The sequence below is a fragment of the Oryctolagus cuniculus genome, chromosome 11, assembly GCF_964237555.1.
Source record: "Oryctolagus cuniculus chromosome 11, mOryCun1.1, whole genome shotgun sequence".
Classification (NCBI taxonomy): domain Eukaryota; kingdom Metazoa; phylum Chordata; class Mammalia; order Lagomorpha; family Leporidae; genus Oryctolagus; species Oryctolagus cuniculus.
Genome location: NC_091442.1, coordinates 4,611,977 through 4,639,841, shown reverse-complemented (window position 1 = coordinate 4,639,841; position 27,865 = coordinate 4,611,977). Strand labels below are relative to the sequence as shown.

Genomic DNA, 27,865 nt, shown 5'->3' with positions numbered 1-27,865 from the left:
TTTTAGCTCCTAGGTCATGCCAGGCAGGCAATAAATGATGAACAACCCCAGGACACTGCCAGTCTCTATCATTCCTGGAGTGACTGGTTTTCCCGGGAATTACGATCCACTTTCTGCTCAGACACTCTGACTGCTTGCCGAGCACTTGCCCTGGGCCGGGCTCTGGGCTGAGATGTGACCAGCATCACGTCACCCGATCCTTATGACAACTCTAGAAGACACATCGCCTTGCCCACGCCACTGTGCAGCTCTCAAATTGAGGTTCAGAAAGGTGGAGTTGTTCAGCCAGGGTTACACCCTGAGGACAAATCCAGGCAGGCCAACTGCAAGCCCTAGCTTGCACCGTACACAAAGACAGCTCTTCTGGGGGACAGCTGTCATCATTTCCAAGCCTTCGACACATCCAGCTCACTGGAACGTGACCTACTATGCCTTCAGCAGAGCTGGGCAGGGGATGTCCTCTCGTTGAGGGTCTCCAGTGGGCCCCAGTCCCGTCTCCCTGCAAAGTGCTGCCACCCAGCCTCGTCGAGTGCTGCCGTGCCCGTCTGGAAGGACTGCCAGGGTCTAACTCTGCCGTGTGCAGTAGACGTGCACCAGGCAATCAACAGGTGCGAGACTCAGAGAGGGTGCAGGAAGTAAGTCTGCAATGTCTCTAAGTCCTGGAGATTAACAGGTCACTCAGAAACCTACAGAGGGAGGAAGAGCCAGGCTCAGAACAAGACAGGCGCTCCCATCCCAAAGTCTGGGGGCACAGAATGGAGCTGTGCCGGTCCCGTCTCGGCGACGGGCAGCATCACCAGGACCATGTGATGGACGCAGCGGTCACCCCACCGCAGGCCCTCCCGGAACCCTGCTGTTTAGGCATCACTCAACACATCCTGGATCCCGATTCTCACGATGCTGGATTAGATTATCTCTATGACTTGAGTGTCTGTGTCTGTTGCCCGTTGATTTCTCAACAATGTTGCAGTGCATTCGTTTCTGAGAGGAGCAGCGTGGTGGGGGCAAGAGGCGCGGAGTCACCACACAGACCCCGGGAGTCGGGTGAAAGCAGGCTTGAGGCGAGCAGCCCGCAGACTGGTTTATTACAGTTGGAACAACACCTTATATAGCCAAGACCAGCCAATCTGGTCAAGGGGTGGTCTATGCCCCAACCAATCACAGCCTGTTGCCAGGCAGGCTCCGTTGCCAGGTGGGTTCCAAAGCCATTCCTGAGTAACTGACACTCACTTGCCAGTGGCCACCTTGGCATGGCCTTCTCATTCCACCACGTGTCCCTCTCAAAACTCAGTACCCCAAGGGGCTCGGGCCACGAGGACTCCACCCCACAAATGGATGCACCCTCTTTAGAGGGCTTAAGGGGCTGGGTTTGAGCCCTGGGTGCCCTCCTGCCCTCAGCCACTTGAGCGCACAGCTGCCCGGTGCCGTCTTAGCAGATGCTGACCCTGCTGAAGCCTTGATCTTGAACTTGAGACCCCCAGAACCGAGAGAAGCGAATGTCCACCCTTCATAAACCAGCAGTCGGGGCACTGTGTTATAGAAGTGCAGAGTGACAACCGTGCAGTGTGTGGCTACCACCTGGCTTCAGGTCTCACGACCCATGAATGCAGCCACGACACACGCGACACAGCCCCCCGCCCCCCTCAGCCAAAGCTGCTGGTGACGTCTACGACGCTAGGTCCTGGTTTGACAGAGGGAGGTGATGGGAAGTCTTCTCAGAGCCACACAGAATTCTGAAGACCCCGAGTTTGACTTCCATGTTCAAACTGAATCAAAACAACGGGGCTGTTTCCCACGACTCATCCACACCTGCCCGTTCCCCGCGTCCGGCTGGAGGCCGTCCCAGGACCGGCGTGGGGGCCGTCCACGCAGCGTCGCAAGCCACACACCAGCACTTCCGCTGCCTTCATCTCCGATTTGCCTTGATGTCTTCCCTGGCAGGGGAGAGCCACCAAGACGGCCGTGAAGCAGCCAGCTGTCCTCCAGAACCCGCAGATGGGAGAGCAGGCGTCGCTCGGAGTGGGAGCAGGCGCTCCTCCCGAGCCGGGCTCCGGCCCCGTCGGAAGCACCCGCACCGCAGCCCAGAAGTCGCAGACCTGGGCGGTGATCTTGCTAGGAAATTGCTGGTTACAGGGAAGTGTGGCAGGCCCCCACGGACAGTAAAACAATGAATGGTAACCGGGGAACACAGGAGGCCCGCCAAGCGATGCTAAACATTCGCTCACTGCAGGCCGGGGCGCTGGGCCGCATGCTCCGGGCCAGCGCTGACTCAGCCATGAATCAACGAATCCAGCGGCTCCTCGCCCCTGAGCCACGGGCTGCACTTGGTTCCAGGCGCACTTGGGAGGCCAGCGCTTGCTCCGAGGGCCCTGGGAGAGAGGGGGACACCGGCCCGGGGGGAGGGGCAGGCAGCGATTACTCAGCAGCCCGTGCAGCCGGCAGCTGGGCAAGCGAGAGCCAGTAGCTGCCTCCCCAGCCTGTTCAGAGAAGCCTGGTCCGTCCAAGCAGGACGCGGCGCCGGACAGGCCCTTTGAGACGTTTTCATTGACTTTGAACACGGCGGCCTCCCTGACCCAGCCCCGGGAGGACGGAGGAGGCGGAGGTTGGAGGGGAGAGGCCCCCAGGAACCTAAACACCTTCTGTCACCTTTGTCAGCCCTGAAAATCCAGGGGCCTCCCCTCGGAACCTCCCCCAGAGCCCTCGGGCCTGGAAAAGCCCCCCCCCCCGGGCTCAGCCCGATGACGCCAACTGTCCACGTACAGACCACGCGCGGCAGAGGCGGGCTCCTGCACAGGACACAGGCGCCTCGGCCCTGGCAGGTCCGGACTCCCCATCCCACCCAGGGACAAGAGCAGCGCAGGAAGACGGTGACTCCTGCATGACGCGTGTCGTCCCCCCAGCACGGCGTGGAGCCGCCAGCTCAGCCCCCAGCCTCAGCCTCCCCTTCTGTGAAATGGGCACAGTGCCTTCCTCTTCGACGACTGGGACCAGCCGGACTCTCCAGAGGGCGTCCATTGTCACGGCAAGCTGTCGCCGCTGGTGCCCGTTCCCAACTGTGCCGCGGGATGCTCCAGGGGAGGGACTTCCGGTGTTTTGGCTCCAGAGGCGCTGGGCCACGCCTGAGCCCCTCCCCCAGTCTGCAGCCCACACCTGCACTTAGAGAAACTTCACGTTGACTCCAAACCCACCAGACAGGCGGGCGAGATGTGCACAGTCGTGCGACATCTCCCGCCAAAAGCGGCCACCGCCGGTTCCTCCTCCTCTGCACCACACTCTGCCCTCCCACAGAGCTGAGGGGCTGACCTCGTGACCTGTGGTGACCCGTGGGGCCCAGTGGAAGTGAGACCCTGAGAAGTCAGATACCAGATCAAGAATTCGGACGCAGGGGCTGGCACCACGGTGCAGCCGGTTACGCCGCCACTTGCGACCGCGGCAGCCCACATCGGAGTGCCGGCTGCTCCACTTCTGATCCGGCTCCCTGCTAATGCACCTGGCTGGGGCCCTGACCCATGTGGGAGACCCAGATGGAGTTCTGAGCTGCTGGCTTTGGCCTGGCCCAGCCCTGGCTATTGTGGCCATTTGGGAGATGAACTATACCTCCCACCCCCTCCCTCCCTTCCTCCCCCCCTCCCACCTCTTTCTATCACTCTGCTTTTCCAATAAATAAATGAGTAATTCTTAAAAACAGAATTCTGACTGACTTGCTGACGAGAGAGCGACCAGAGGGCAGGGAGGCAGAGGCCACGGAGGATGTGGGTCCCCGAGGGGAGGAACAAAGCCAGCCCCCAGGTGAGGCGCCGCCCCGGCCTTCTGGCCCCAGTCGAGTTCCAGCACTGTCAGTGACCACAGCAAACGCTACAAAGAGCAGAAGACCCAGCCCGCCAGGCCCCGCCCAAATTCCTGAGCCCTAAAGGACACAACGTGTGGGTGGCAGGCTCCAAAGAGCAGTCGCACTGTTTACAACCCAAGAACCGGAGAGCAGCCGTCCAGCCAGAGGTGAGCGGAGGCCCCCGGGCCACGGAGCCTCGCACAGCTGCTCAGGGCCACACAGATCCGCTGCCAACCAGGGCAGTGCCCGCGAGAAAGCAGGTGCAGGATGTGAATTTCTGGGGAAACACAGCAGGCTAAAGTCCGTGCAAATAGAAATGGAAAGTTCGAGCCGGCCATTCTCTCACCCCAGATGGCTACAGACTAAAGGCCAAGTTATCGCCGTAATTCCTGCTTAGACAGCTGATCAGGCAAACGGAGGAGGCGCGTGTGAGGAGGGGCGCACAGGTGCCAGTGAGCCGGCCGCAGGAGCCACTGTGGGTGGAGGCGGAACACACACGGCACGTCCCACCCCCAGGACGCTGCAGAACACCAGAGACAGTGACAGGCAGGGGTGTGGGGAAACGGGAGCGCAGCCACCTCGGAGCAGTCGGCAGACGCTAGGAAGATGGGGTTTGCACCCCGTGATCGGAGAGAAATGGGAAGCAATGTCCCCAAAGATCGTGTACACGAACGCTCACCATGCAGGAATGTTGTTAACAGCGGTCAGTAAAAGGAAACAAACCCACGAGCTGATGAAGAGAGAAACACGGGCGACCCATGCGAGGGACGTCACCTGGCCATAAAGAGGAAGGAAGCCTTGACGCCCACTAGGACACAGAGGAACCTTGAAATAATTAAGCTAAAAGCAAAAGTAGGGGGCCGGCGCTGTGGCAGGAGGGTTAAGCCGCCACCCGCAGCGCTGACATCCCCTACGGGCGCCAGTTCAAGTCCCAGCTGCTCCACTTTCAGCTCCCCGCAATTGGGTCTGGGAAAGCAGTGAAAGATGCCCCAAGTTCTTGGGCCCCTGAACCCACATGGGAGACCAGGATGGAGTTCTAGCATCCTGGCTTTGGCCTGGCGCAGTCCCAGCCGTTTTGACTGTTTGGGGAGTTCCTCTCTCTCTCTCTCTCTCTCTCTCTCTCTCTCTGTGTGTGTGTGTGTGTGTGTGTAACCCTGCCTTTCAAATACAACAAGCAGTCAGAGCCCACAGTGTGTGAGTCCATTTTCAGGCGGTGCCCAGAACATGGAGACAGAAGTGGACCAGAAGTGGACAGAAGCTGCCGTCAGCCAGGGAGCGAGGGAACAGGGTGACTGCTGAGCGTGGAGCTGATTTGGGGGGGATGGAAGGTAGCGAGGGTGGCTGCACGGCGTGTTCAGAACCTTTGAGAACTGGACCCTTTCAAAGGGCCGATGGTGTGGGATGCAACTGTGTCTCAGTAATGCCGTGTTGTTGTTGTTTAATAGATGAGGCCAAGGTAAACCCCAAACACAGAGCATGGTGCCACTGTGCTGCCAACAGTGTAAGCTGCTCATGTTCCTTTTAAAATTGTTTTTAGGGACCAGTGCTGTGGCGTAGCAGGTAAAGCCACCACCTGCACTGCCGGCATCCCATACGGGCACCGGTTCAAGTCCCGGCTGCTCCTCTTCCAATCCAGCTCTCTGCTGTGGCCTGGGAAGGCAGTAGAAGATGGCCCAGGTCCTTGGGCCCCTGCGCCTGCATGGAAGACCTGGAAGAAGCTCCTGGCTCCTGGCTTCGGATCAGCTCAGCTCCGGCCATTGCAGCCAACTAGGGAGTGAACCAGCGGGTGGAAGACCTCTCTCTCTCTCTCTCTCTCTCTCTCTGCCTCTCCTTCTCTCTGTGTGTAACCCTGACTTTCAAGTAAATAAATCTTAAAAATATAAATAAATAAATAGTTTTAAAGAGTTATTTATTTAAAAGGTAAAGTGACTGAGAGAGAAAGACAGAGAGAGAAATCTTCTACCCATTCAATCCCCAAATGGCCTCGACGGCGGGGCCTGTGCCAGGCAGAAGGCAGCAGCTCCTGTTCCATCCAGGTCTCCCACGGGGGTGCAGGGGCCCAGGCACTCGGGCCGTCCTCTGCCGCCTTCCCAGGCGCGTCACCGAGTGGAGCAGTGGGCGCTGGCTCTGGCTCCGGCACTCCTATCTGGGATGCTGGTGTCACCCACCACGGCCTAAGCCACTGTGCCACAACATGGGCCCCAAAGGGGCCCACGGCTCTGCAGGGAGAGCGACAATGCTGCCACCCGGGTGTCACTGCTGTGTCCACACGGCCAGCTCTTCCTAGTCAGAGACAACCTCCACCTGTGTAGGGGCAGCACCTTCGATCAGAGAACCCGGCAAGGCGGCCGGCCGCACTCGCGCCCCCTCCTCCAGGGTCCCAGAGCCACAGGCCTGCACCTTGTCCCTTGATCTTCCCACCACTTCCTGTCGCAGCCTCTGGAGAGACAAACACCAGCAACAGACCCAGAGGGCAGCTCCTCTCCTCCCGAAACCAGGTCCCCCAAGCCCAGCTCTGCAAGGCATGAACCCCTTGTGACCCCAACCCCCTGCGCCGAGGCTGTTAATATTTAACCAGCAGCCCGGGGTCAGGGAGCCGCGGGGGATGCTGGGAGCCTCCTTTCCCACGGCAAGGCGCCCCGGGACCGCTGAAATCCAATCCTGGCGGGAGAAGCCCCTGCACAGAGTTCGTTCCCAGCGTCTCGGCCCCCCTTCCCCGGGAAAGTTCTCCCACGGTGGAAAAGTGGGTATTTTAACATCTCAGGCGTGGGAAGGTGGAAAGTCTTTTTTTGCTCCCAGACTACTCACAGGTTATTCAGAGACCGTGACCCCAAGGGCCCCACCCACGTCCCACTCCTGGAGGAGGAGAAACCCACGCAGCTTCCGGATGTGGCCCTAGGCGCCTCAGAGAGGTCAGCGCCCCGTGCACGCACGCTCAGGGCAGGAGTGCGGACGATGAGCCACGTCAGGCAGCACAACTGCTCCTGTGTCCGTCACGGCCTCCTCCTGTGGCACAGGCCACCTCTGGTCTCGGGCCCCAGCTCTTGGGCTCTGGGGATGCCTGCTTCAGCCCCTGCCCGTGGAGCAGACCAGGCTGTGCGGACTCCCAGCTCCGGAGTCCGGGCTGCGTGAGAAATAGACACCAGCTCCCGGCCAGCATCTGGGTGTGTGGTGGAAAATGCTCCCGCCGTCACAGGGACCCTCAGACACAGCCCACCACGCTCAGGGTGCAGACACAGGCTGGGCTTGGAGGGGCCACGCCTGTCATCACCCAGGCTCTCTCCAGGGGATCCGGCAGGGGGCCGGGGGCTCTCAGCCCAACACCACCAGCAGCGCCAAGCTCCCAGGGCCACCCTCCCCTCACCTCCCCTCTTCCAACCAGGCAGGTGCAGCATTGACCCCCATCCCCCAGACAGGTGTCTCGGCGGCAAGTAGCACAAAGCCCAGCCAGCTTGGGCTGCAGGTGGGCAGAGGAGGAGGTGCCCGGCCCCAGCTAAGGTGGCCTCGCCATCCAAGAAAGGAGGTAACCACATGCCAACCCCCAGAGCCTGGGATCAAATCGAGGCTTGCCTGCGAAGGGGCAGTGACCCTGGGTTACCCTGGCGGGCCCCGGGCAATCACCCTCACCCTCTTGAATGGAAGAGGGAGGCAGAGCAGAGGAGGGAGGTAAGGGCAGAAGCCCTGGCCTGACCACACCAGGGGGGAGAGATGTGCCCCCAGAAGGGACGCAGCCCCAAGCAGCCCTCAATTCCAGCCCAGGAAGCCCGCGTCAGACCTGGGGCCCCACACCTGTAAGAGGAAGCCTTGGCGCGGTCCTAGGCCACGTGGGGGCGTGGCTCGTCACTCAGCACAGCAGCCCAAGGAACTGCTACCATGTCCCCCTCACCGTAAGGTCCACCCCGGGCACCTGCCAGCCCGACCTGCTCTGCTGGGAGCCGAGGGCAGAGGGAGCCAGGGCAGAGCTCGGGGCCAGAGGCTGGGCCAGCACCGCACAGAGTGGAAGGGAGGAGCGCAGACTCCCCAGGGCGACCGGACTCGGCTGTGCGTGGCACTGGGAGGGCACCCCTCGGGGTAAGGGGCGAGCCGATGCTGCCGAGGGGGCAGGGAAGAGTGTTTTTGGCCAAGGGAACAGAGGGTGCGAAGCACAAGGGAAGAACCTTGGGGAGAGGGCGCAGGTAGCTTCGGGCAGACTGGGCAGGGTCACCTGGGGAGGTAGGGCGGGGGTTTGCCCCTACATGGCCGGCGGCTCCAGCAGGTTCTCCCCTCCCCTGCCCTCAGCTGACCCTCACCCTCCACCCGCTGTTTCCACGGCCATCCTGCCCACCCCCATGCCGGCAGCGCCCTCCTCCTAGGCTAGGCCAGATGACCACAAAGGGTGCCCCCAGGGTTCTCGGGGGAGGGTCAGGTCAGGTCAGGAAGCACACAGATGCCCTGAGGTCCTGATCCCCTTCTCCCAGCTGCAGGAGGAAGGGTCTGGAGTGGATGAGTTTTGAAAACAAATCTCGTGAACCGGAGCTGGAAACGAGGAGGGGGAGGTTGGAAGTGGAAGGGGCTGTGGGAAGCAGCGCGTGGTACCTCGCTCCCCGCAGGGGCCAGCGCCGTGGTGCAGTAGGTTAAACATCCACCTGCAGTGCCAGCATCCCATATGGGCGCCGGTTCGTGTCCCGGCTGCTCCTCTTCCGATCCAGCTCTCTGCTATGGCCTGGGAAAGCAGTGGAAGATGGCTCAAGTCCTTGGGAGACCTGGAAGAAGTTCCTGACTCCTGGCTTTGGATCTGCTCGGCTCCAACCTTTGCAGCCAACTGGGTAGTGAACCAGCGGATGGAAGACCTCTCTCTCTGCCTCTCCTTCTCTCTCTCTGTAACTCTGACTTTCAAATCAATAAATGAATCTTGAAAAAAAAAAAAAAAAAAAACACCTTTCCCAGGCCTTCCTGCACGGGGTCAGGGAGACTACGGGACCGAGGGTCGCACCTGGGAAACCAGGCAGAGAAAGACTCCATTCCTGGTTGCAGGTGCACCTGCAGGGGCCCTGGGGGGTCTGGCCCGGCTCACCACGCCCTGCTCCCACCCCAGCCAGCTCGGCCTCTCCTTCCTGCCACACCGCCATCCCAACTGCTGCAGCTCCCTAGGGAAATGCCCACAATGCCCTTGTGACGCAGCCCCTAGCGGTCCCGCCGCGCGCAGCCCGAGGCTGGACAGCACACCTCCTGGCTCAGTGCTCCGGGTTTCTCTCGCTCCTCACGGCTTTGAAGCCAGGCCTGTCCTGCTCATTCAGTGAGCCAGTGCGCCCGTGTCTTCCAGGGACCCCGCCCAGCCACGGGCACTTCCACGGTCCTTCTGGGAGCTGTGACAGGAAGAGGAGAATGGCTGCTTCTTCGATTCAGGCCCCTCGAGAAATGGAGGTGCCTCCCAGCTCTGCAGGACCTCAGCCATCCTGTCCTGCCCCACGCGCCACGGGCACGGGCTGCCTGGCCACGCCCACTGGCTGATGCAGGCCCTCAGGAGCCCCTCGGCACCTCCACACCCCCACCTTACACGGTGGCATTGTGTGGACCTCTGCTCACCTCCCCCACCGCCAGGCCTGGCCACCCACAGGGCCACTGCCTTTGGTTGGATGTCAAGAAAGGCCAAGAGGACTCCCGGGGCAGGGGGCAGGGGGCAGGGGCTGGGAGGAAAGCAGGTCTCGATCTACCTCTGGCCCCGCCCTGCTGCCCCGTGCGCGAGGGCTTGGGCCCTGCTGCCCCGTGCCGGTCAGCTTGCGTGAGCCACGCGGAGACCAAGGACAAGGGCTGTGCTATTGACTGTGCGCCCGGGGAAGCATCCGGGCCTCCGGGATTCCCCAGAGGAGCCAGGCCTGGCAGGGAGCGCTCGGGGCTGCACGTCGCCCTGGGAAAGCCCCGTGCGGGCGGGCATCTGGCGTGGCGGGGCCGGGCGGGACACTCAGCTGTCTCCACTCTCCCTGATTGCTCCACTTCCTCCAGCCTCCAGCTCCAGACCGAAATAGAACACACGAGGCACACTCAGCCTCTTCCACGCACACTCAAGGAATAAACAAACCAACCAAACACCCGTTTCAGGCTGAGTCGGCTGAAACACAGCAAGAGGAGGCGGAACCGCAGGCTGTTTTAGGATTGAGAACGCGGAGAGGAGACGCACACGCGACGGGCAAAGGAAATGAACTTAACTGTGGGGCTTTGCAGACAGAAGCAGGCGGCTGATTCCGGAATTCCAACGTTCCAACAGTGAGGGCCGGGTGGGGGCGCGAGACGCAGGGCGGCGGGGGCGTCCTGGACTCCTCTGACCCTCTCATCCTTAAACCAGGGCGGCGCCAGCCTGAGGGAAGGCTATGAAAGGACTCCCACCTGCTAGGCGCTTGCAGGGTGCCAGGAACCCTGCCAGGTGCCTACGTGCCTCCGGCCACGGCCTCCCGCTGGCTGCCCCGTATGGCGGATGCTCTCCCCCTCGCCTGTCTCAGGGACCCCCCCACCCCCCACCAAGGAAGCAGAGCTGAGTCACGCACTTGACTGCAAATGGTTGGCCTGAGAGGTGACCAGGAACACCCAGGAGGGGGCGGGGAAGGGAGGGTGGGATGGAATCAGCCAAGACAGGGTGCAGTGGGCACCTGGGAGCGCAGCCCACCAGCACCCCAGGGAGTTTATCACCACCAGCGGCAGAGGGCTGCTCCCAGGCCCAGACACCCCGTGAGTCAGGGCAGCTGGGCGGCGCCCCTTTGTAGGAAACAGCCAGCTCTGTGCATTGATGGCCCCATCCCACAGAGGAGGGGCAGAGGCCAAATCCAAGGTCACAGCCAGCACGGCTAACAGGCAAGGGGAGGGCACCCTGGGCAGCAGGAGCTGCAGCCTAGACCCATGGCGGGGGTCACGGCAAGGGAGGGGCCGCTGGCAGGTCCTCACCGCACAGGGCCAAGAGCACAGTTAGAGGCAGCCCTGCACCTGTGCCGCCTGGGCTGAAGGGCCCTGTACAGGGCTCTGCAGGGGGATGCACCCCAGGGAGACCCCGTTCCTTTGCTCTGAGAGTGACAGGTTTCCCAGGAGGCTCGGGTCCAGCCGTTAGTCCTGAACCACTCTGCCCACCCTCCAAGGAGGGGGTGGAGCCCAAATCCCTACCCCACAGGTGCCACGTTTACAGAGAGCTCAACTAGGCCCTGAGAAGGAGCTAGAAGGAAAAATCGGACCCCTTAAAAGACTCTTGTCACCCAGCAGCCCTTCAAGCCCTGCCGCGTGCTGGGCTCTGTGCCGGGCCTGGGGGCGCCGAGGACCCAGGCCCTGCGAGCACCCGCCCTGCAGTTCAGGCGGGGGGGGGGGGGGCACTCGGGCTGCACATTAAAGCAGGTGCCGTCCGGGCCAGCAGGCTAAGCTGCTGCCGGGGACACCCACATCTTACCAGGGCCCCAGTGCAGGTCCCGGCTGCTCTGCTTCCAAGCCAGCTCCCTGCTAATGTGCCTGGGAAGCAGCCGGTGAGGCCTCAAGTGCTTGAGTTCTTGCCACCCCCATGGGAGACCTGGATGGGGTTCATGACTCCTGGCTCTGGCCTGGCCCAGCCTCAGCTATTGTGGCCATTTGGGGAGTGAACCAGCTGATGGAAGCACGCTCGCTCGCTCTTTCTCTCTCTCTCTCTCTGTCGCTGGCACTCTGGCTTTCAAATAAACAAGTAAACCTTAAAAAAGTGAAGAATACCTGCTATTGAGTCAACAACCTATTTTAAATAAGAAAGAAAACGTGTGGCTGAGAAAAGTTGACCAACAGCGGGAGCGGACTGCACATGGGCTCCCCACCAAAAGCTGCTGTCAAGGTCACCAGAACCAAGCGGTACAAACTCACAGGCAAGGTCACGGCCAGGGTCAGGGCCGCAGCTGACGCTCCTCGACTCACAGCAGGGTCACCCACAGCAAAGCCACCAGGAGCAGAAAGCACCGGAAGTCTGAACTGGTGCCCATATGGGATGCTGGCACTGCAGGAGGAGGCTTAGCCTACTACGCCACAGCACTGGCCCCGTCTGAACACATTTTTAACAGAGGAAGGGCCCCTCTCCTCACGTTAGGTGTCCAGTCCTAGGAGCTGGTCTCGCAGGCTCAGTGCCCCTGGAGGCTTCCAGCCCCTCCCCCGCTGGGCTGGGCTGGGCCGTCGCAGGCGGGGCTTTCTCTGCAGACTTGCTCCAGGAGGTGTGACAAGGGCTCACTCTGGGCTCCTCTGCCCCAGATCCAGGAGTGGGTGCTGTGGTGGGGGTGGGTGGTGGCGACAGTGCGCGGGAAGGGGGGAGCTCCAGCAGCCCCCCTGGGGGTGCACCCCCACGTGCAGCACCTCCGGATCTTTCTACCTGGGCATGGAGGCTGCAGGAGCTCTGGTTCTCAGGCCGAACCCCGCCCAGGGGCACTGACAGTGTCTGATTGGGGAGGTCCCACTGCTCCGGGGTGGGGCAGGGGTTGAGGGGGAGGCCTGGGTGTGAGCCGGCTTCCCACTGGGTTAGGGAAAATCCCTGCGGGGAGCTACTTAGGAATGAGGGGTCTTATTCTGCCCAGTGGGGAGGTCTGCAGTGGAGGGTCTGGGGGTGGGGGGCTTCACCAGCCATCCGGTGAGGGTGGGGCATCTGAGCTCCTGCAGAGAGGCAGGGCCAGTGAGCCAGGAGGCAGAGGGGCAGGGGCGTCTCTCTGAAAAGCTGCCAGGATCCCATCGCAGGGGGCCCACCAGCAGCCGATGCATTCTAATCACCTCCGAAGGCCCCACCCCCAGACGCCGTAAACGGATTAATTTTCATCCTTAATCATGAGCACAGAATTCTGGGACACAAGCCATTAACACGTGGGCCTTTGGGGAACACCCAAGCTACTGCCCAAACCTCAACACCAGAAGGGCTGCTTAACACTCACCCTGGAGAACGCCTCGTGCCCGCCAGGGTCAGCGGGGCCGCGGCTGAGAAACTGCCTTAAACAACCACGACGGATGGAGGCAGAAATGCCGCAGCCCCTCTGGCCCCTGGCTGGGTGAGAGGTGCAGCTTTCTCCCAGAACCCCCTGCGGCACCCTCCAGGGTCCCCTCCCAGCCCGCTGCCCCACACCCCAGCGTCTCCTCCCAGGAAACACTTCCTACTCATTTACTGTCACGGCCGCATGACCGCACGGCAGGCTGGCTTTGCAGGGCCCTGACCTGAGACCAGAGGCCAGCAGGTTCACTCGGCGGCATCTTCTCTCGATTGGCAGTGGCTGCCGCGTTTGTGTGGCTGCCCTGGGGGTTCAGGAAGACGCCAGGGTCTGCAGGAGGGATGCTCTGCTCCACTGGCAATGCCTGCCTTGGTTGCAGAGGGAGCGTGGCGGTGCACGTGACGGTGCAGGCCGACTGTCAGCTTTGCCGCCTCCACTCTTGGACAGGCAACATGGAATTCCATGGCATCGCTCAGGACAACCAGAGGACCCAGGAAGAAGCAGTGTCTGGAAGACTGGGCTTTTCTCAGATGCCTACTCCCGAGTGAACTGGAACCAGCCAAGGACTTCACTAACTGCGGTTGTCTCCTTCAAAAGAACTTTGTGGCAGGAGCCGGCATGGTGGCATGGTGGTAAAGCCACCACCTGCGACACGGGCATCCCATATGGACGCCAGTTCAAGTGCTCCACGTCCGAATCAGCTCCCTGCTAATGCACCTGGGGAAGCAGTGGAAGACGGCCAGTGTGTGGGCCCTGCACTGCGTGGGAGACCCGGATGAAGCTCCTGGCTCCTGACTTAGGATCAGGGCAGTTGCAGCCATTTGGGGAGTGAAACAGCAGATGAAAGATCTCTGTCTTTCCCCCTCTCTCTGACTCTGCCTTCCAAATAAATAAAATAAATATTGGGGCCAGAGCTGTGGCATAGCGGATAAAGCCACTGCCTGCAGTACCGGCATCCCACATGGGCGCTAGTTCTAGTCACAGCGGCTCCTCTTCCGATCCAGCTCTCTGCTATGGCCTGGGAAAGCAGTAGGAGATGGCCCAAGTCCTTGGGCCTCTGCACCCACATGGGAGACCTGGAAGAAGCTCCTGGCTCCTGGCTTTGGATCAGCTCAGCTCCAGCCATTGCAGCCATCTGGAGAGTGAACCAGTGGAAGGAAGACCTCTCTCTCTCTCTCTCTCTCTCTCTCTCTCTCTGCTTCTGCCTCTCTGTAACTCTGCCTTTCAAATAAATAAATAAATCTTTACAAAATAAAATTTAAAAATAAAAGAAAATACATCTTTAAAATAAAAAAAAATTTTAAATAATCAGAGAGCTCCCTGGTAAGCCTGCACCGCCTCCTCCTGCAGAGCTAACAGTGGGCAGGTCCCTCTCCTCCCAGCTACAGAGGACTGCTCATGACCAAATTGAAAAATATTACTTCTCTTTGTCTCCTGCCAAAAAGGCTAAAGCAGTTGCAGGCCCTGCTATGGAGCACAGATGTGAACACCCTTGGAGACGCGGACTCCTACAGGCGAGCCGAGGTCCAGGCGCGGAGACGCTGCTGGAACTGCAGCGCTGGCTCGCGCGTGCACACACACGGCCCAGCCCGCGGCCCGCGCTCCCGAGGTGCGTTCCAGCGCAGCGGGAGCCCAGGCCGCGGCACACAAGCCCGTGTCGCCGAGCCAGCCTGGGTCCTCGCTGGAATAAGTAATTACAGTCAGCACAGGCAGGCTCCCAGGGATGGAACGCGGTGTAATTACGGGCAATTTTCACGTTTTGGAAATGGGGCTCAGATGCTGAAGAAGGGTTGCAAACCAGGCGTCCCTGGGTTTCAGTCCTCGAAGGGAGAGCACGTTGCGCGGGGACCGACCGGCCCCAGGCCGACGTGCCGGCCAGCACCGGCTCATCCGACAGGTCCCGGTGGCGCAGGGCCACGTGCCAGGGGACGGCTCCGTGCATATGACGGCAGGCTCTGGGAACTCGGGGCACCCACGTGCTAAGCGGAAGGCCAGCTCACTCACCCACACGCGGAACAGAAGCTCACGGAGTGGCTACCGTGTGCCAGGCTCCGGGCACAACGGGCACGCCAGCAGCCGAAACAGATAAAGCCCACCATGTGGACAGCCTTGCCGCCCCTGCCGTCGGGTCACTGCAGCTCCCACCCGGATCTTGACTCTGAAGCCCAGCGCGAGTTAACCGGAGAGGTCAGCCAGCGGCCCCGGGGTCATCCAGCTTCCAAGGGGCAGAACCAGGGTGGTTCCACTGCACCTCCCACGCCACACAGCACTGCTGGGACACACGGGGAGGGCGATAATCTTCTCTGCCTCAGTTTCCCTGCCTCTTTCCAGGAAGAGAAAATGCAAACAGACGCACGCTTCTTTCCCTCGATCCCTAACCTTGTGCTGGGCCTCAGTTTTCTCTCCTGTAAAATGGGGTGATCAAGGGCACCTCCCCCACCCTGCACTGGGGGCCTTTGTGAGAAGCATGACAAGTGCCGGCTGCGCGGGGTTCGGCTTTGTCATCACTCCCGGCTGGCGGGCTGCACGGTGAATTGGCCAGGTCCCTAACGCACCCCCACCCGGGCTCACTGGCTCACCGATCCCTACACGACCCCACACTCGCAAAGAACCACACAGGACGCCTTGTAGCTGCCAGCATCGGCTACACGGGCTGGCTCCTCCAGACGACCGCCTACCACCACCCACGTTCTCCCCCGCGGCTCCCCCAGCTGGCCTCAGACCACAGGACAGGGAGCCAGGGGGCACTCGGCCGCGGGGCCGAGCGGCTGTGTCTGCGGCTCTAACTGGTGGGCCCTGCTCGGCCGGGTGGCACTGAGTGTAGGCTTTGACCACAGAGGACTCCACGGGCAAGCAGCAGGCGCAAAGGCCCATGGCTCTGCTCAGGCAGCTCTGAGCCGGGGTGTGCAGTGGGTCCCCGAGAAAGGGCCACAAGGCAGAAGGCCAGGGCACCCCAACCCAGGCAGTTCATGGGCCTCTGCCCAGCTCCCAGGATGCCCCCGCCGGCTGGAGCTAGGCAGCACATCCTGAGACGGCGGCTCCGCACGCGTGCTCACGCCCTGGGGCAGAGGTGCAGAGCGAGGGGTGGAAGTCAGGAGACCCAGGAGATGGGGAACCAGGCACACTGGCCTCAGAGCTGCAAGAAAGCCTGGAAGCTTCCGGAAGCTTCCAGAGCCAGAGGCTGGAGGCATCTCGGCCCTCAGCCAGTCCTCTCCCTGCGCCGCCACTGAGACTGACCTTGAAGGACCCTGCGCTGGGCTGAGCCCCACAGGCAGAAAGGCAGGGAGCTCTGAGGGCAGGGTGGGGGAGCCTGCGAGCCGGAACCGGGAGGCCACTCCCTCCCAGCTGGTGGGCTTTCGACAGCAGGGCTCCCAGGAGACCAGGAGAGGCCTTAACCACCCTGCACAGCCCGTCTCACTTCTAGGAAACGTCAGTGCCCAGCTTAGTGCCCCCGTGAACCAGAGGCCTTCTAAGCCCCAGGAGAATCTGTCCAGGACTGGGAGCCACACACAGCTCTGCCTCGGCACCCGACCCCCTGGGCCCCAGGTGAGAAATCGCCCGCCTGGGCTGCACGGCAGAGACCAGCGGTGTGACCCCAGGGACCTACTTCCATCTCTGAGCTGGCGTCCGCGCCTGGTTTCAGGGGATCAAAGCCAAGGCCAGCACACAGCTGGCACGAGGCTGCCCGGGAAAACCTCGACCCCTGCTGGTGGTACATTCCCACAGGACCACCCCCTGCCCAACGGTGACCACAGTCGGCTCAAACCCGCCTTGCTGGCCACCAAGTCCTCAGCCGGCACTCACGGGGCCGCCACCTGTGAGTCGAGGACCAGGCTAGGGGAGGATGTCCCGTCCCACCTCCCTGGAGCCATCCTGGGCAGCGGGGACCGCAATGTCCCTGCTTCTACACTGAGCCACACACACCTGCTCGGGGAGGCGGGCAGAACCCGTGCGGCACCCCCAGGAGCCTGGCAGAGGTGCGGCACCCAGTGCCTGCCCCCTGGTTGGAGTCATAGCTCCCGGTCCTCCCGTGCCCCAGACAATCTGGCTGCAGGAGCCCTGGGCTGGGCTGAGCTGCTCCGAAGAGCAAGGACAGAACCCCATGAGACGAAGGGCAGAGCTGCGAGCAGGTGACCAGCTCCTGCAGGGCTGGGGGCACAGCCTGGCAAGGGAGCCCCCATCTCCCCCGACAGGAAGTCAGGAGCCAGGTGCCTGGGGAGGCATGGGCAGGGCACCAGTGAGGCTAAAGGGAGCGCAGCAGCAGCCGCAGGGCCTCCCAGCGCAGGCTGCAGCCTGGGACCCGCGGGGAAGGAAGGGGGCTGGGATGGAAAGTGCCCAGCCCAGTTTCACAAATGAAAGGTTCGCAGGGGGGCCGGCGCCCTGGCTCACTGCCCCAGAGACCCTCACGTTCTACAGGAACCAAAGTTTGAGCCAACAGGGACGGGAGCAAGCCCAGCTCCTGGAAGCCAGCCCGGAGGGTGAGCCTCCGACGCCCATCTCTTAGCCACGCCCACCCCTCCCATCAGAGGCCTCCAGAGCCGAGGCCGCTGTCGCCTCTCAGCCCCACTTGCCCCACGGGCCACTGGGCGGCTTCTTGCATCCTCCCAGCTGTCCGGGGTCGAGCTCTGGGCAAAGCCAAGGGCAGCAGTTGGCCATCAGAGAAGCTGGGGTCCACCAGGGCCAGTGGGCCTGCCGGAAAGTAACCTCCTCTCAGGGGGACACGGGACGATCAAACACCAGCTAATCCCCAGCAGCCCTGGGGCCTTCCTGGGGCTCAGGCAGGACCAGATGTCCCAGCCCTGCCCAGCTGGGCGGCCGGCAGGGGTGAGGCCCACGGCTCCCACAGCAGAGCCCAGGGCGGCCGCACGGCGGGATGTCAAGGCCAGCTTTGGGCTCCTGCCCGCAGCAGCTGCATGGCCCAGGCTGGGGGCGTGAGCAGCCGAGCTCCAGGCTGGCACAGGGGGGCTACTGGAGGCACACGGGGCCCAGAGAGCACCCCCAAGCCCAGCCCCCATCCCCGCGGGAGAAGGCAAAGCCGGGGGAGGTAGCACAGTTGACACATGCTGGCGGGGCAGTGACCCGGCCACAGCCTGGAGCTGTCTGTCCAGTTTCCCAAGCAAGCCACGGGGAGGAAGGAGGGCACCGCCCCGGCATCCGGCCCTGCTCTGAGTGTGGGTCCCCTCACCCCGGCAGGGGGTCCTCAAGCATCCCCACCTCACAGAGAAGGACCTGAGGCCACACTGCCGGGACTGGGACCCTCTCTCAACGCCCGGCTCATCTCCTCGGGGAGCCACGTGCTAGAACATGGTCAAAAACAAGACCGCCAATCCAGAACATGAATATGTGAGCAATTTCCTAAAAAATCCTCTTCGGGAGGGTGGGGGCTCTGCTTCCGTCTCTCAGATGCCCACTGCCCCTCCCTCCTGCCACACCCACTTTCATGCTTCCCACCTGCCAGATCTTGGCACCTCCTCTGCCTGGACAGGCACTCCCCGAGGCCAGGGCCTGGCCAGTGCCGGCAGATGCCCCGTACCCAGCACGCGGCAGGTGCACAGGGCTGCAGTGTCAGGGCGGGACCAGCAAGCCTGAACTGTCTGTCATCTCTGACAGCCGTGTGACCCACCCTGGCCCCCCGCCAGGCGCTGAGCGCCTGTCCGGCCCAGCCCTCTGCAACCACAGTGACTCAGGCGTCTCCCTCCCCCGCAAGCCTCAGGATCCCGCCCAGGGATCACGGGCAGGGTGGAGGAGGCACCGGGGGCCCACAGAGACAGCAGGTGGATGCCGACACAGGCAGAAGGGGCAGCTGCCCACAGCCAGGCGGAGAACCCAGACCCAGACCCTCCCCTGGCTTTGCTGGGACCCACGCTTGCTGTGCCTGTGGAGTATGGTCCTCACAGTCCTAGGGGACATGCTCTATTCTGCTACCGCCGGATCCCGCTTGTCATTCAGACACCCACTGCCAGTGCTCAGCGAGGCATCCATGACAACCCAGCCCACGTACACCTGCCGCGCTGTCACCTTGCCTGAGCTTGTCACCTCACCTTGTCTGATTCTCCGCCCCCAGGCGTCCTGCCTCATCTTCCACCCATCCTATCCCCCAAAGGACGTGTTCAGGTCCCAAGTCTGGTCCTCGTCACTGTGGCCTTGTTTGGAAACAGTCGCCGCCACTGCTCAGCGTGAGGTCCTGTGTGTGGGCCAGGCCCCTCACCCAACGCAGGACATGGGGAGAAGCCACGTGGAGACAAAGAGGGCCACATAGCAATGGACAAAGAGTTGGGTTCAGCTGTGAGTCAGGAGAGGCCGCGACTCAACGGCCCCCAGCAGGAGCTGGAGGAGGCGGGGGGGGGGGGATGCATACAGGGTGCAGAGGGAGCAGGGCCGGCCCACGCCTGGACTCCGGACCACCAACCCCAGAACTGTAAGGCAATGGACAGCTCTCGTAAGCCACCTGCTTGCACGGCGACTTCTTCGCGTAGTCCCCCATTGCGTCTGTTCTCATCTTGCTCAGACACACCACTAGTACTGGATTAGGGCCATGCGGCTGTTTGCCCTCATCTGCCACAATTCTCTCTTTACAGCCCCATCTTCCAATACAGTACCCTTCTGAGGTTGTCCAACTGGGGGCACACCTTGCTGGGAGGGGGCACCGTTTTGCCCGTAACATAGTCTTGAAACACTAGGGAAGGTGTGGTAAGGACGCACCACTTCAAACCGAGGGAGCGGGGGAGGGGAAAGGGGAACTTGGAAGAAGAGGAGATGAGGGAGAGAAAGGCAAAGAACCAGGAGGAAGGAAGAGGGGAGGGGGAGGGAGGGAGGAAAGAGGGGGAAGGGAGAGAGAGAGCGAGCGCAAAGGACAGAGAAAGACCTTAGAGCCCCAGGCACCTCCTGCACCCCTCAGCCAGGAACTGAGCGCAGGAGCCAGCATCGTCCAAGCTCTGAGCAGAGAGTCTGGCACACGGGAACTCGGTGGCTCCTAATTCCGGGGCCCCTGAGCCCACGGGTAGCTGGCCTGACAGCAGCCCTGAGCCCTCAGCACCTGCCCTCCTGCGTGGGAAGAGCGGGAGCCATTGGTGGAGCTGCCCCTGGCCGCAAGAGCCGAGCCTGCAGGTGCCGGCGGTCGGGAAGCCAGCTGTGGCCCAGGAAGGAGGCACTCAGCATTCCAGGGGTTCCCGCAGACTCAAGGAGCCGGGGCCACAGGGGCTCCTGCCCAGGTGGTCACCCAGGTGGTCACTGCCAAGCCCCCGGTGCTGCTGAGCCAGACTCCCTCGCGGCCACGACACTCCCGAAGTCAGACCGCCCAGGAGCTCCTGAGAGGGAGGCGGCAGCCTGGGTGCGAGCGCGGCCCGGGGCTTGCACGAGGACACCGACTCCACTGACCGAGGGTCCCCGGGCCCCGGCCTCGCCCCAGCTAACTGGCCTTCATGAGAAAAGTCCGTTTGTTCACGAGCCCTGGGCGAGTTCTCAGAAGGCAGAGCAAACACCGGCCACTCCCCAGGACGAACTGGACGCCTCTTCCCATGGCTGAGCCTGGGGACCTCCCGGGATTCGCTGGGGCACCCGAGCGCCTTTAGTGAGACTCGGGGCTGACAGCCAGGCCTGTCTGCCCTGCCGTGCAGGGAACAGCGCCTGCCTCCTGCCTGGGCCCCCCTCTCCAGCCTGGGGAGACGGCACAGGGCAGAGCCAGGTGGGGCCGAGGGCTCTAGGGTGCTAGGAGGCAGCTCTAGCCATGCTGGGACACCCTTGTACCCCATCACACCGACAAAGACAGGCACAGTTGTGTCGGGAGCACGCGGGCAAGAACCCCCACCCGGGCTTCTAAGAGCAGAAGTTGGCAGAACCCAAACCAGCGGAGTGAGCTGCATCTACCCACGTGACCCGCATCACTCCCAGAACTCCATGCGATAGCCAGACACATGCGCAGACGCGGCCCCTCACAGCCGAGCCAGGAGACGGTGACCGTCTCAGGGCGTGACCCATCCCTGCAAGACCGAGGGTGCCCACGTGGGCCGAAGGAAGCTCAGGCGAGCTTGGAGCCCTGATGGCAAACGCTGGGCACAGCAGGAGAGCGCGGCAGGCTCCCCGCTGCGGAGCGCAAACAGCACAACAGAATCTGCCCACTGACGCCCCGCGCTGGGGCGTGGGGGCTCTGTGGGTGGAGGGAGCCCTGCCCCCACCCCCACTGCCACCGCTACTGTCTCCTCCACAGCACGCAGCGGGTGCGTCTGCGCATCCAGAGCCCCCCTCCGCAGGGAAGACGTCCTGAAGCCCCCAGACCGTGGGCCCATGTCCTCGGTGGCTGGGGTCCAGGTCACTTCCGACCTCGGCCCTCGGCCACTGCGTCGCAGCCTCGGAAGCCGGCATGAACGTGGACTGAGGCAGTGGGCGCAGGGCCACGGACACGCCTGGGAGAAGCTTGGTTCTCGGTGTCTAAGATGAACCCCAAAGCCGCAGTGCTGGGCCATGGCCCCCGTCCCTGCCTCCTGCTAAAGCCGGCGTCCTGGCGTCGCGGCCGTGATGGAGCTGCCCCACGGGGCCTGTCACCTCCCCTCAGGGCTGCACAGACAGCCGGGCCTTCTCTGAGTCTCCCTACCTCTCACAAGACCTTGAAGTTCAAGGGCCCCCAGAACGCGAAGTCTCCTGCCCGCGTGACTCGTGGGAGGCTGGCAGTTCCCTGCCATGGCTGGCTTTGGGCCGTGCTCCCTAGCACCGTATCACCAGCAGCCGCCTTCCGGGGTTGCTGACATCACAGATGGACTTGGGGGTGGTCAGTGAGGGGGGCACCTACAAAAGCCTCTCTTCCCCGCCCCTCGGCCCTGCGCCTTACGAACACCTGCAGCCTCACGCATGCCTGCTCCCTGCCTCGCTGTTCCCGCGGGATTCGTGCGCGGTCTTACTTTAAGAAACAGTGACCTGCACCACACACCTGCCTTTAAGAAGATGGCCAGACAGGGCCTGGCACGGGCTGGGTGTTCGCTGGAAGAAGCCACCAAGCCCGGCCTGCCCCTCCCCCGCCGTCACGGCCTCCCCCCTCGCCGGCGGGGGGTGGGGGCGGCACCCGCCCAGCACCTGGCAGCACCCACCTGCCCAAGTGCTCCTGCAGCACCTGGTACACGCGGATGCGGAACGTCTCGTTGTCAAAGCGCTCCCGGATGTAGTCCTTGTAGATCCGGAACTCGGCGGCCGTCACTGCTTCCCCCTCGGGGATCTTGGAAAGATCGAACCGGAACTCGCGGTGGTGGTAGCGCGGGTGGAAGAATTCCTTGTCGTGTTCCACTGCAAGGGGAGCAAACACAGCACCAGGGCCCGTTAGCGTCCGGCTCCTCTCTCTAGGTCCAGCGCCCAGGCCTCTCGCCCCAGCCGGTGGGGGGGGCTTACCCACTGCCAGCAACCCCTGGGGGTGACCGCCCCAGCCACGTGGGAGGGTCACAGGCTCACACCCCGGGGCTGAGTCCAGCCCACTGGGCAAAGCGGGGCACTGACCACAGCTGAGCCAGGGGCCCCAGCCAGCCCCCGGTCCCGGAGCTCAGCTCCCAACTAGCACTGTGGCCTTTGGGCAAGCACCCAGGAAACCCACTGGACCCCCGCTTCATCACCCAGGAAACCCACTGGACCCCCGCCTCATCACCCAGGAAATCCACTGGACCCCCACCTCATCACCCAGGAAACCCACTGGACCCCCGCCTCATCACCCAGGAAACCCACTGGACCCCCGCCTCATCACCCAGGAAACCCACTGGACCCCCGCCTCATCACCCAGGAAACCCACTGGACCCCCGCCTCATCACCCGGGAAACGGGGACAGCAGCCCTCATTCAGGGGCTGAGTGGCCAAAGTACAGACGCATCTCAGAAGCAGCTAGGGCCAGAGGGTGGCCAGCGGTCGCCACGGCCATCGGGGGCCACCAAGCGCTGCACACAGAAGTCACCCTGCAAGGTCCAGAAACCTGGAGAGGCCCTGGCCCCCGGAGCCTGACCTGCTCACCACGCCTTGGCCAAGTCCAAGTTGCCAGAGAGGACACTGACCGTGGACGGGACAGCAAGTACAGAGAGGACACTGACCGTGGAAGAAACAGCAAGCACAGAGAGGACACTGACCGTGGACGGGACAGCAAGCACAGAGAGGACACTGACCGTGGACGGGACAGCAAGCACAGAGAGGCGCCGGCCCCCAGCTGCTCACACCACCCTGAGCCACGTGATAACCACAGCTCCTGGGCGGGGCCCGGAAGCAGCCCCAGGTACTGCCAAGGAGAAGCCAGCAACCACAGCCTGGCATCACCAGTGGTAACAGAGGGACCGGCGCCGGCATGCGTGGTCCCGGGATCCCTCCCGACGACCGCCCTCCACCGTCTGCTCTCCTTATACCCACAGGGAGCTTCTCTACCTGCCCAGTCCAGGCGAAAGGCCAGGGAGGGCTCTTCCATTTCCTCTTCCAGAGAGAGCAGCCACCGGGAATCAAGTGACCCCAGGAGAGGAGACCCCAGGTGACCCCAGGGATGCGCTGGGCCAGGCCTCGGTCACCTGCTAGAGCAGCCCACGGGCACACCCGGCTAGGAGGGGAGCGTGGCACCGCACTGTTAGAGCTCACCTGGGACCCAAGAGGCACCAAGCAGCCCACCCAGGCTCTGAGATCTGAGAAAGAAGCCCACATCCCACCCAAGCACACGCCTCGGGCCCCTGTGGCTCTGTGGCCTGCTGGCCATGGGACAGGGACATCTCTGCCTGCCTGCCAGAACCCGCTCAGGGCACTTCTGTCCTGTGCCGCCTGTGCACAGCCACCGTCAGCGGCCCCGTCCACCCTCGCGGGGACCAAGAAGCAGGGCGTCAGCACCCCCTCCCTGGCTCCACACACCCGGGGTCGGTCAGTTCGGAACACTCCACACAAGATGCAACACAGCTCCTGCCCTCAGTGCGCTGTGTGCTCACGAGACTCCTCCCATTAGGGGGCCCGTCACTCACCCTCCCTGCCGCCCCATGGGTCTATATTATCCTGTGCGTCCACATGCTCGCCAGGGCCTGGGCCTGGGCAGCTGCGGCCAGAGCATGGCGGTCAGTACAGGGCTGCTCTGGATGCGGCAGGCCGTGTGCGTGGTGCTGGGGGGTGTGCCCCCAGAGCGGAGCTGGGCGGCCTAGCTCCGCGAACGCCGCCTCCTCTTCTCCCCCAGCGACCACCAGAGGTGTGAAGAGTACATGGGGGAGCAGGGGAGGAGGGCAGGGCTGCCTGACAAAGTGGGGTGGGCACAGGCCAGAGACCACCACAGTCTCAAGTGCTTCTCTCCAGGGGACCGGGACAGGCGACAGCACAGGGGGTTGGAGGCCCAGCAAGTGGAAACAACTCCAGAGAGTATCCCTGGACCCCAGGGAGCTCCCATGAGCTGTCAGCCCAGACACCGCTCCCCACCCTGCACCCCAGGGAGCTGTCAGCCCAGGCACTGCCCCCACCCTGCACCCCAGGGAGCTGTCAGCCCAGGCAGCGCCGCCCCCACCTCCACACTTGCGCCACTGGGAGGGGCGCCCAGTGCAGGCTCCACGGCACCTGGAGCTCCACCACCCCGCCCAATCCGAGCTCACTGACACCCACCCCAACTACACGGAAGAGACAAAGGGCTACGGGCTTGCTGGCCCTCCAGGCGGTGGCACCAGCACGGCCTCTCCCTGCTCCCTGGCTGCCCCCTCTCAGGCCTGGGGGGGAGGTTCATCCTCATCTGGACTAAACACTAGAGCGACGTTTGAACACGCGCAACGGAAGCCCAGGTGGGATCCTGGAGTCACCAGTAAGAAAGGAGACACCAGTGTGCGGTGACGAACCCGGGGCTCGGGCAGCAGCTGAAGATGTCACTTGTCTCATGTACAAGAGAAACCAGCGAACGCCTTCCGTTACCAAGATGGTGAAGTCTGTTTCTCTACAGGGAGCTGGTGGGGAGGCGGCCAGCTCCACCCCTGCCGACACCGACGCTGGGACGGCGCCGCGTTGCTTATCCAAGGATGGCGGGAAGCCCGAGCCCGCTGTCATTTGCTCCTTTTTGTAAAGATTTGTTTATTTATTTGGAAGGCAGAGTTACACAGAGGCAGAAGGAGAGAGAGAGAGAGAGAGAGAGAGAGAGAGAGGTCTTCCATCCGCTGGTTCACTCCCCAGTTGGCTGCAATGGCAGGAACTGGGCCGATCCAAAGCCAGGAGCCAGGAGCTTCTCCAGGGTCTCCCACATGGGTGCAGGGGCCCAAGCACTTGGGACATCTTCCACTGCTTTCCCAGGCCACAGCAGAGAGCTGGATCGGAAGTGGAGCAGCCAGGACTCAAACCGGCGCCCATATGGGATGCCCGCACTGCAGGCAGCGCTTTACCTGCTACGCCACAGCACCAGCCTGTTATTCACCTCTTCCTGAAACCCACAGCAGCCAATGTTCTGAAAGTGATGTCGTTTCATTGTCAAAGAAGGCGCAGTCATGGAAAAAATACAGGAGCAGTGAATGAGTCCAAATCCAAGCCAAATTCCATCCTCTTCTTCCCAAAGTTTTCTTTCTTTTCTTTTAAGATTTATTTATTTATTTGAAAGTCAGAGTTACAGAGAGAGGTCTTCCATCTGCTGGTTCACTCTCCAAATGGCTGCAATGGCCAGGGTTGGGCCAGGCCAAAGCTAGGAGCCAGGAGCTTCTTCCAGGCCTCCCACACGGGTGCAGGGGCCCAAGCACTTGGGCATCTTCCACTGCTTTTCCCAGGCCATTAGCATGGAGCTGGGTTGGAAGTGGAGCAGCCGGGACTTAAACCAGCGCCCATATCGGAGGCCGGTGTTGCAAGCGGCAGCTTTACCCGCTAAGCCACAGTGTTGGACCCCGTAGTTTCTTTTCTACGGGAGCCACCCCGAACTTGGAATCTGGGCCATTTCCACTTGGTACCAACGCAATCCGATCACTCCACCGGTGTAGGCAGAAGCCTGCAGGAACCTTTGGGGCACATCTGTACACTTCCTTCTTAAGTCACCAGGACTTGGGTATCAAAGTAAGCGTCTACAGTTGATGCCGGCTGTGCCCACGGAGGAGGGAGACCAGAGGCTGCGGCCCAGGCTCTGCCACCCCAGCCATCGCAGCCCAGCCGGCCGGCAGCGCACAGGAACTGACCAAGGACTTTCGTATTCACAGGACTCGAAGGGCCCACGTTGCTGGGACCAAAAGCTAAGTCCAAGGGAAGCGCGTCTGGAAAAAAGCCATCATGACAGCAACCAGCCCATGGCCGTCCCCGAGCCAGTTCCAGCGCCTTCCCCTACACACACCTCCAACAGCCCCAACACTGGCCTCGGAGGGGCAATTCTGGGCTGGAACACGCAGACGGGAACAAGAAGTGCCCACCTGGGTGGGCACCCCACTCACGACCCTCCGACACATCAAGGAAGACCCCGCCCCAGATCCGAGCAAGCCCTGTGCCCCTGCATCACCCAGGAGCGTCTGACACCCTTCCACCCGCCGCCCCGAGACGCGTGCGGGCAGAGCCCGCCCCACGCTGGAGGCCTCTGAACGTGGCCGACAGCCGGCAGGTGAGTCGGCTGTGAGAGGCAGCACGTGTGCAGGTGCCGGTGTTGGGAACCGAACTCTCGACAGCGAGGGGTGTGATGCACCTGTGTGTGTGCAGAGTGACACCAGCAGGATCAACACCGCGAACGTGCACAGGCGAGAGACTGCAGAGCCAGACATTCTTACAAGCGTGAGAAACAGACAGAGGAGCTGTAACAGTCCTGCCGCCCAGCAAATCACTCTGTGCCAGGGCACGGCTGGGCGGAGGGACAGTCACCGTGACACCTCCAGCAGGTGCCACGTGTGCGTCTCCTGAAGTCTCGTTATCATGTGGCAGTCAACACAGGAGGCCCTAAGGGGCGGCCATCCTTTCTTTAAAGATTTATTTATTTATTTGAAAGGTAGAGTTATGGGGGAGGGCAGGAGAGGGAGGGAGAGGGAGACAGAGAGAGACAGAGAGACAGAGAGGGAGAGAGAGAGAGAGAGAGAGAGAGAGAGAGAGAGGTCTTCTATTGGCTGGTTCACTCCTCAGGTGGCTGCAACAGCCAGGGCTGGACCAAGCTGAAGCCAGGAGCGGGTCTCCCACGTGGGTGCAGGGGCCCAAGCACTTGCGCCATCTTCTACTGCTTTCCCAGGAGCATTTGCAGAGAGCTGGATCAGAACTGGAGCAGCCGGGACTCGAACTGGTGTTCACTTAGGCTGCTGGCATCACAGGCAGTGGCTCAATCCACTGCGCCCCAGCACCAGCCGTGGGGGCCGCCACCGTCATCCACGACCCCCTTCTTCCAGGGGAGGATGGGAGGTACAAGCCCTAGTCCTGGTCAGACACAGATCTCACTGGTTTTTATGGAATCTGAAGGGAAAGAACCCCTGTTTGTTGTCTGCCTCGAATTCCAAGGATGTGGCCCAGTGCTCCGGGCAGCCATGGCCACGGCCATGCAGACGGCCGGTCCAGACAGGGAGCCTGAGGTTGGAACTGGGGGGGGGGGGGGGGGCAGCCTGCCAGGTTGGTTCCCGGCCCTTCCGGAAGGTCAGGTCTGCGGTCTTCCAGTCCGAGTTAGAACGAGACTTTCACGAGTCCCGATGAAGCTAGCTGGAGCCAGATGGCGACCGTGTGCAGCCAGGGCAGCTCTAAGCCAACGCAAGCCCGCTGGGTCCACACCCAGAACTGGATGGGCAGGAAACGCGTCCCGGTCGTTGTGGCCATCTCCAGGTGGCCACTCGCCATGGAAGCCGGCACTGTGGCACAGCTGGCAGAGCCGCAGCCTGCAGTGCCAGCTTCCCACATGGGCACCGGTTCAAGTCCCAGCTGCTCCATTTCTGATCCAGCTGCCTGCTAATGCTCCTGGGCAAGCAGCAGAGGATGTCCAAGTCCTTGGGCCCTGCACCCACGTGGGAGACTGGAAGAAGTTCCTGGCTCTGCTCAGCTCCAGCCGTTGCGGCCACTTGGAGTGAACCAGTGGATGGAAGACTCTCTCTCTCTCGCTCTCGCTCTCGCTCTCTAACTCTGCCTTTCAAATAAATAAATAAATCTTTTTTTAAAGCCACTTTCTTCAGACCTGAGTAATTTCCTGATACAAGACCCCTCCTTG

General features: G+C 62.3%; 1 protein-coding gene across 2 annotated transcripts in view; it reads right to left on the bottom strand.

Moving 5' to 3' along the window:
* Positions 1 to 27,865, bottom strand: part of BMP7 (bone morphogenetic protein 7) — an 80,162-nt gene that overhangs the window by 27,651 nt on the left and 24,646 nt on the right. For both annotated transcript variants that reach the window (XM_070051399.1, XM_070051400.1), the window contains exon 2: positions 21,849 to 22,041. In XM_070051399.1, coding sequence (XP_069907500.1) covers positions 21,849 to 22,041 — 193 coding nt within the window. The remainder of the gene's footprint in view (positions 1 to 21,848; positions 22,042 to 27,865) is intronic.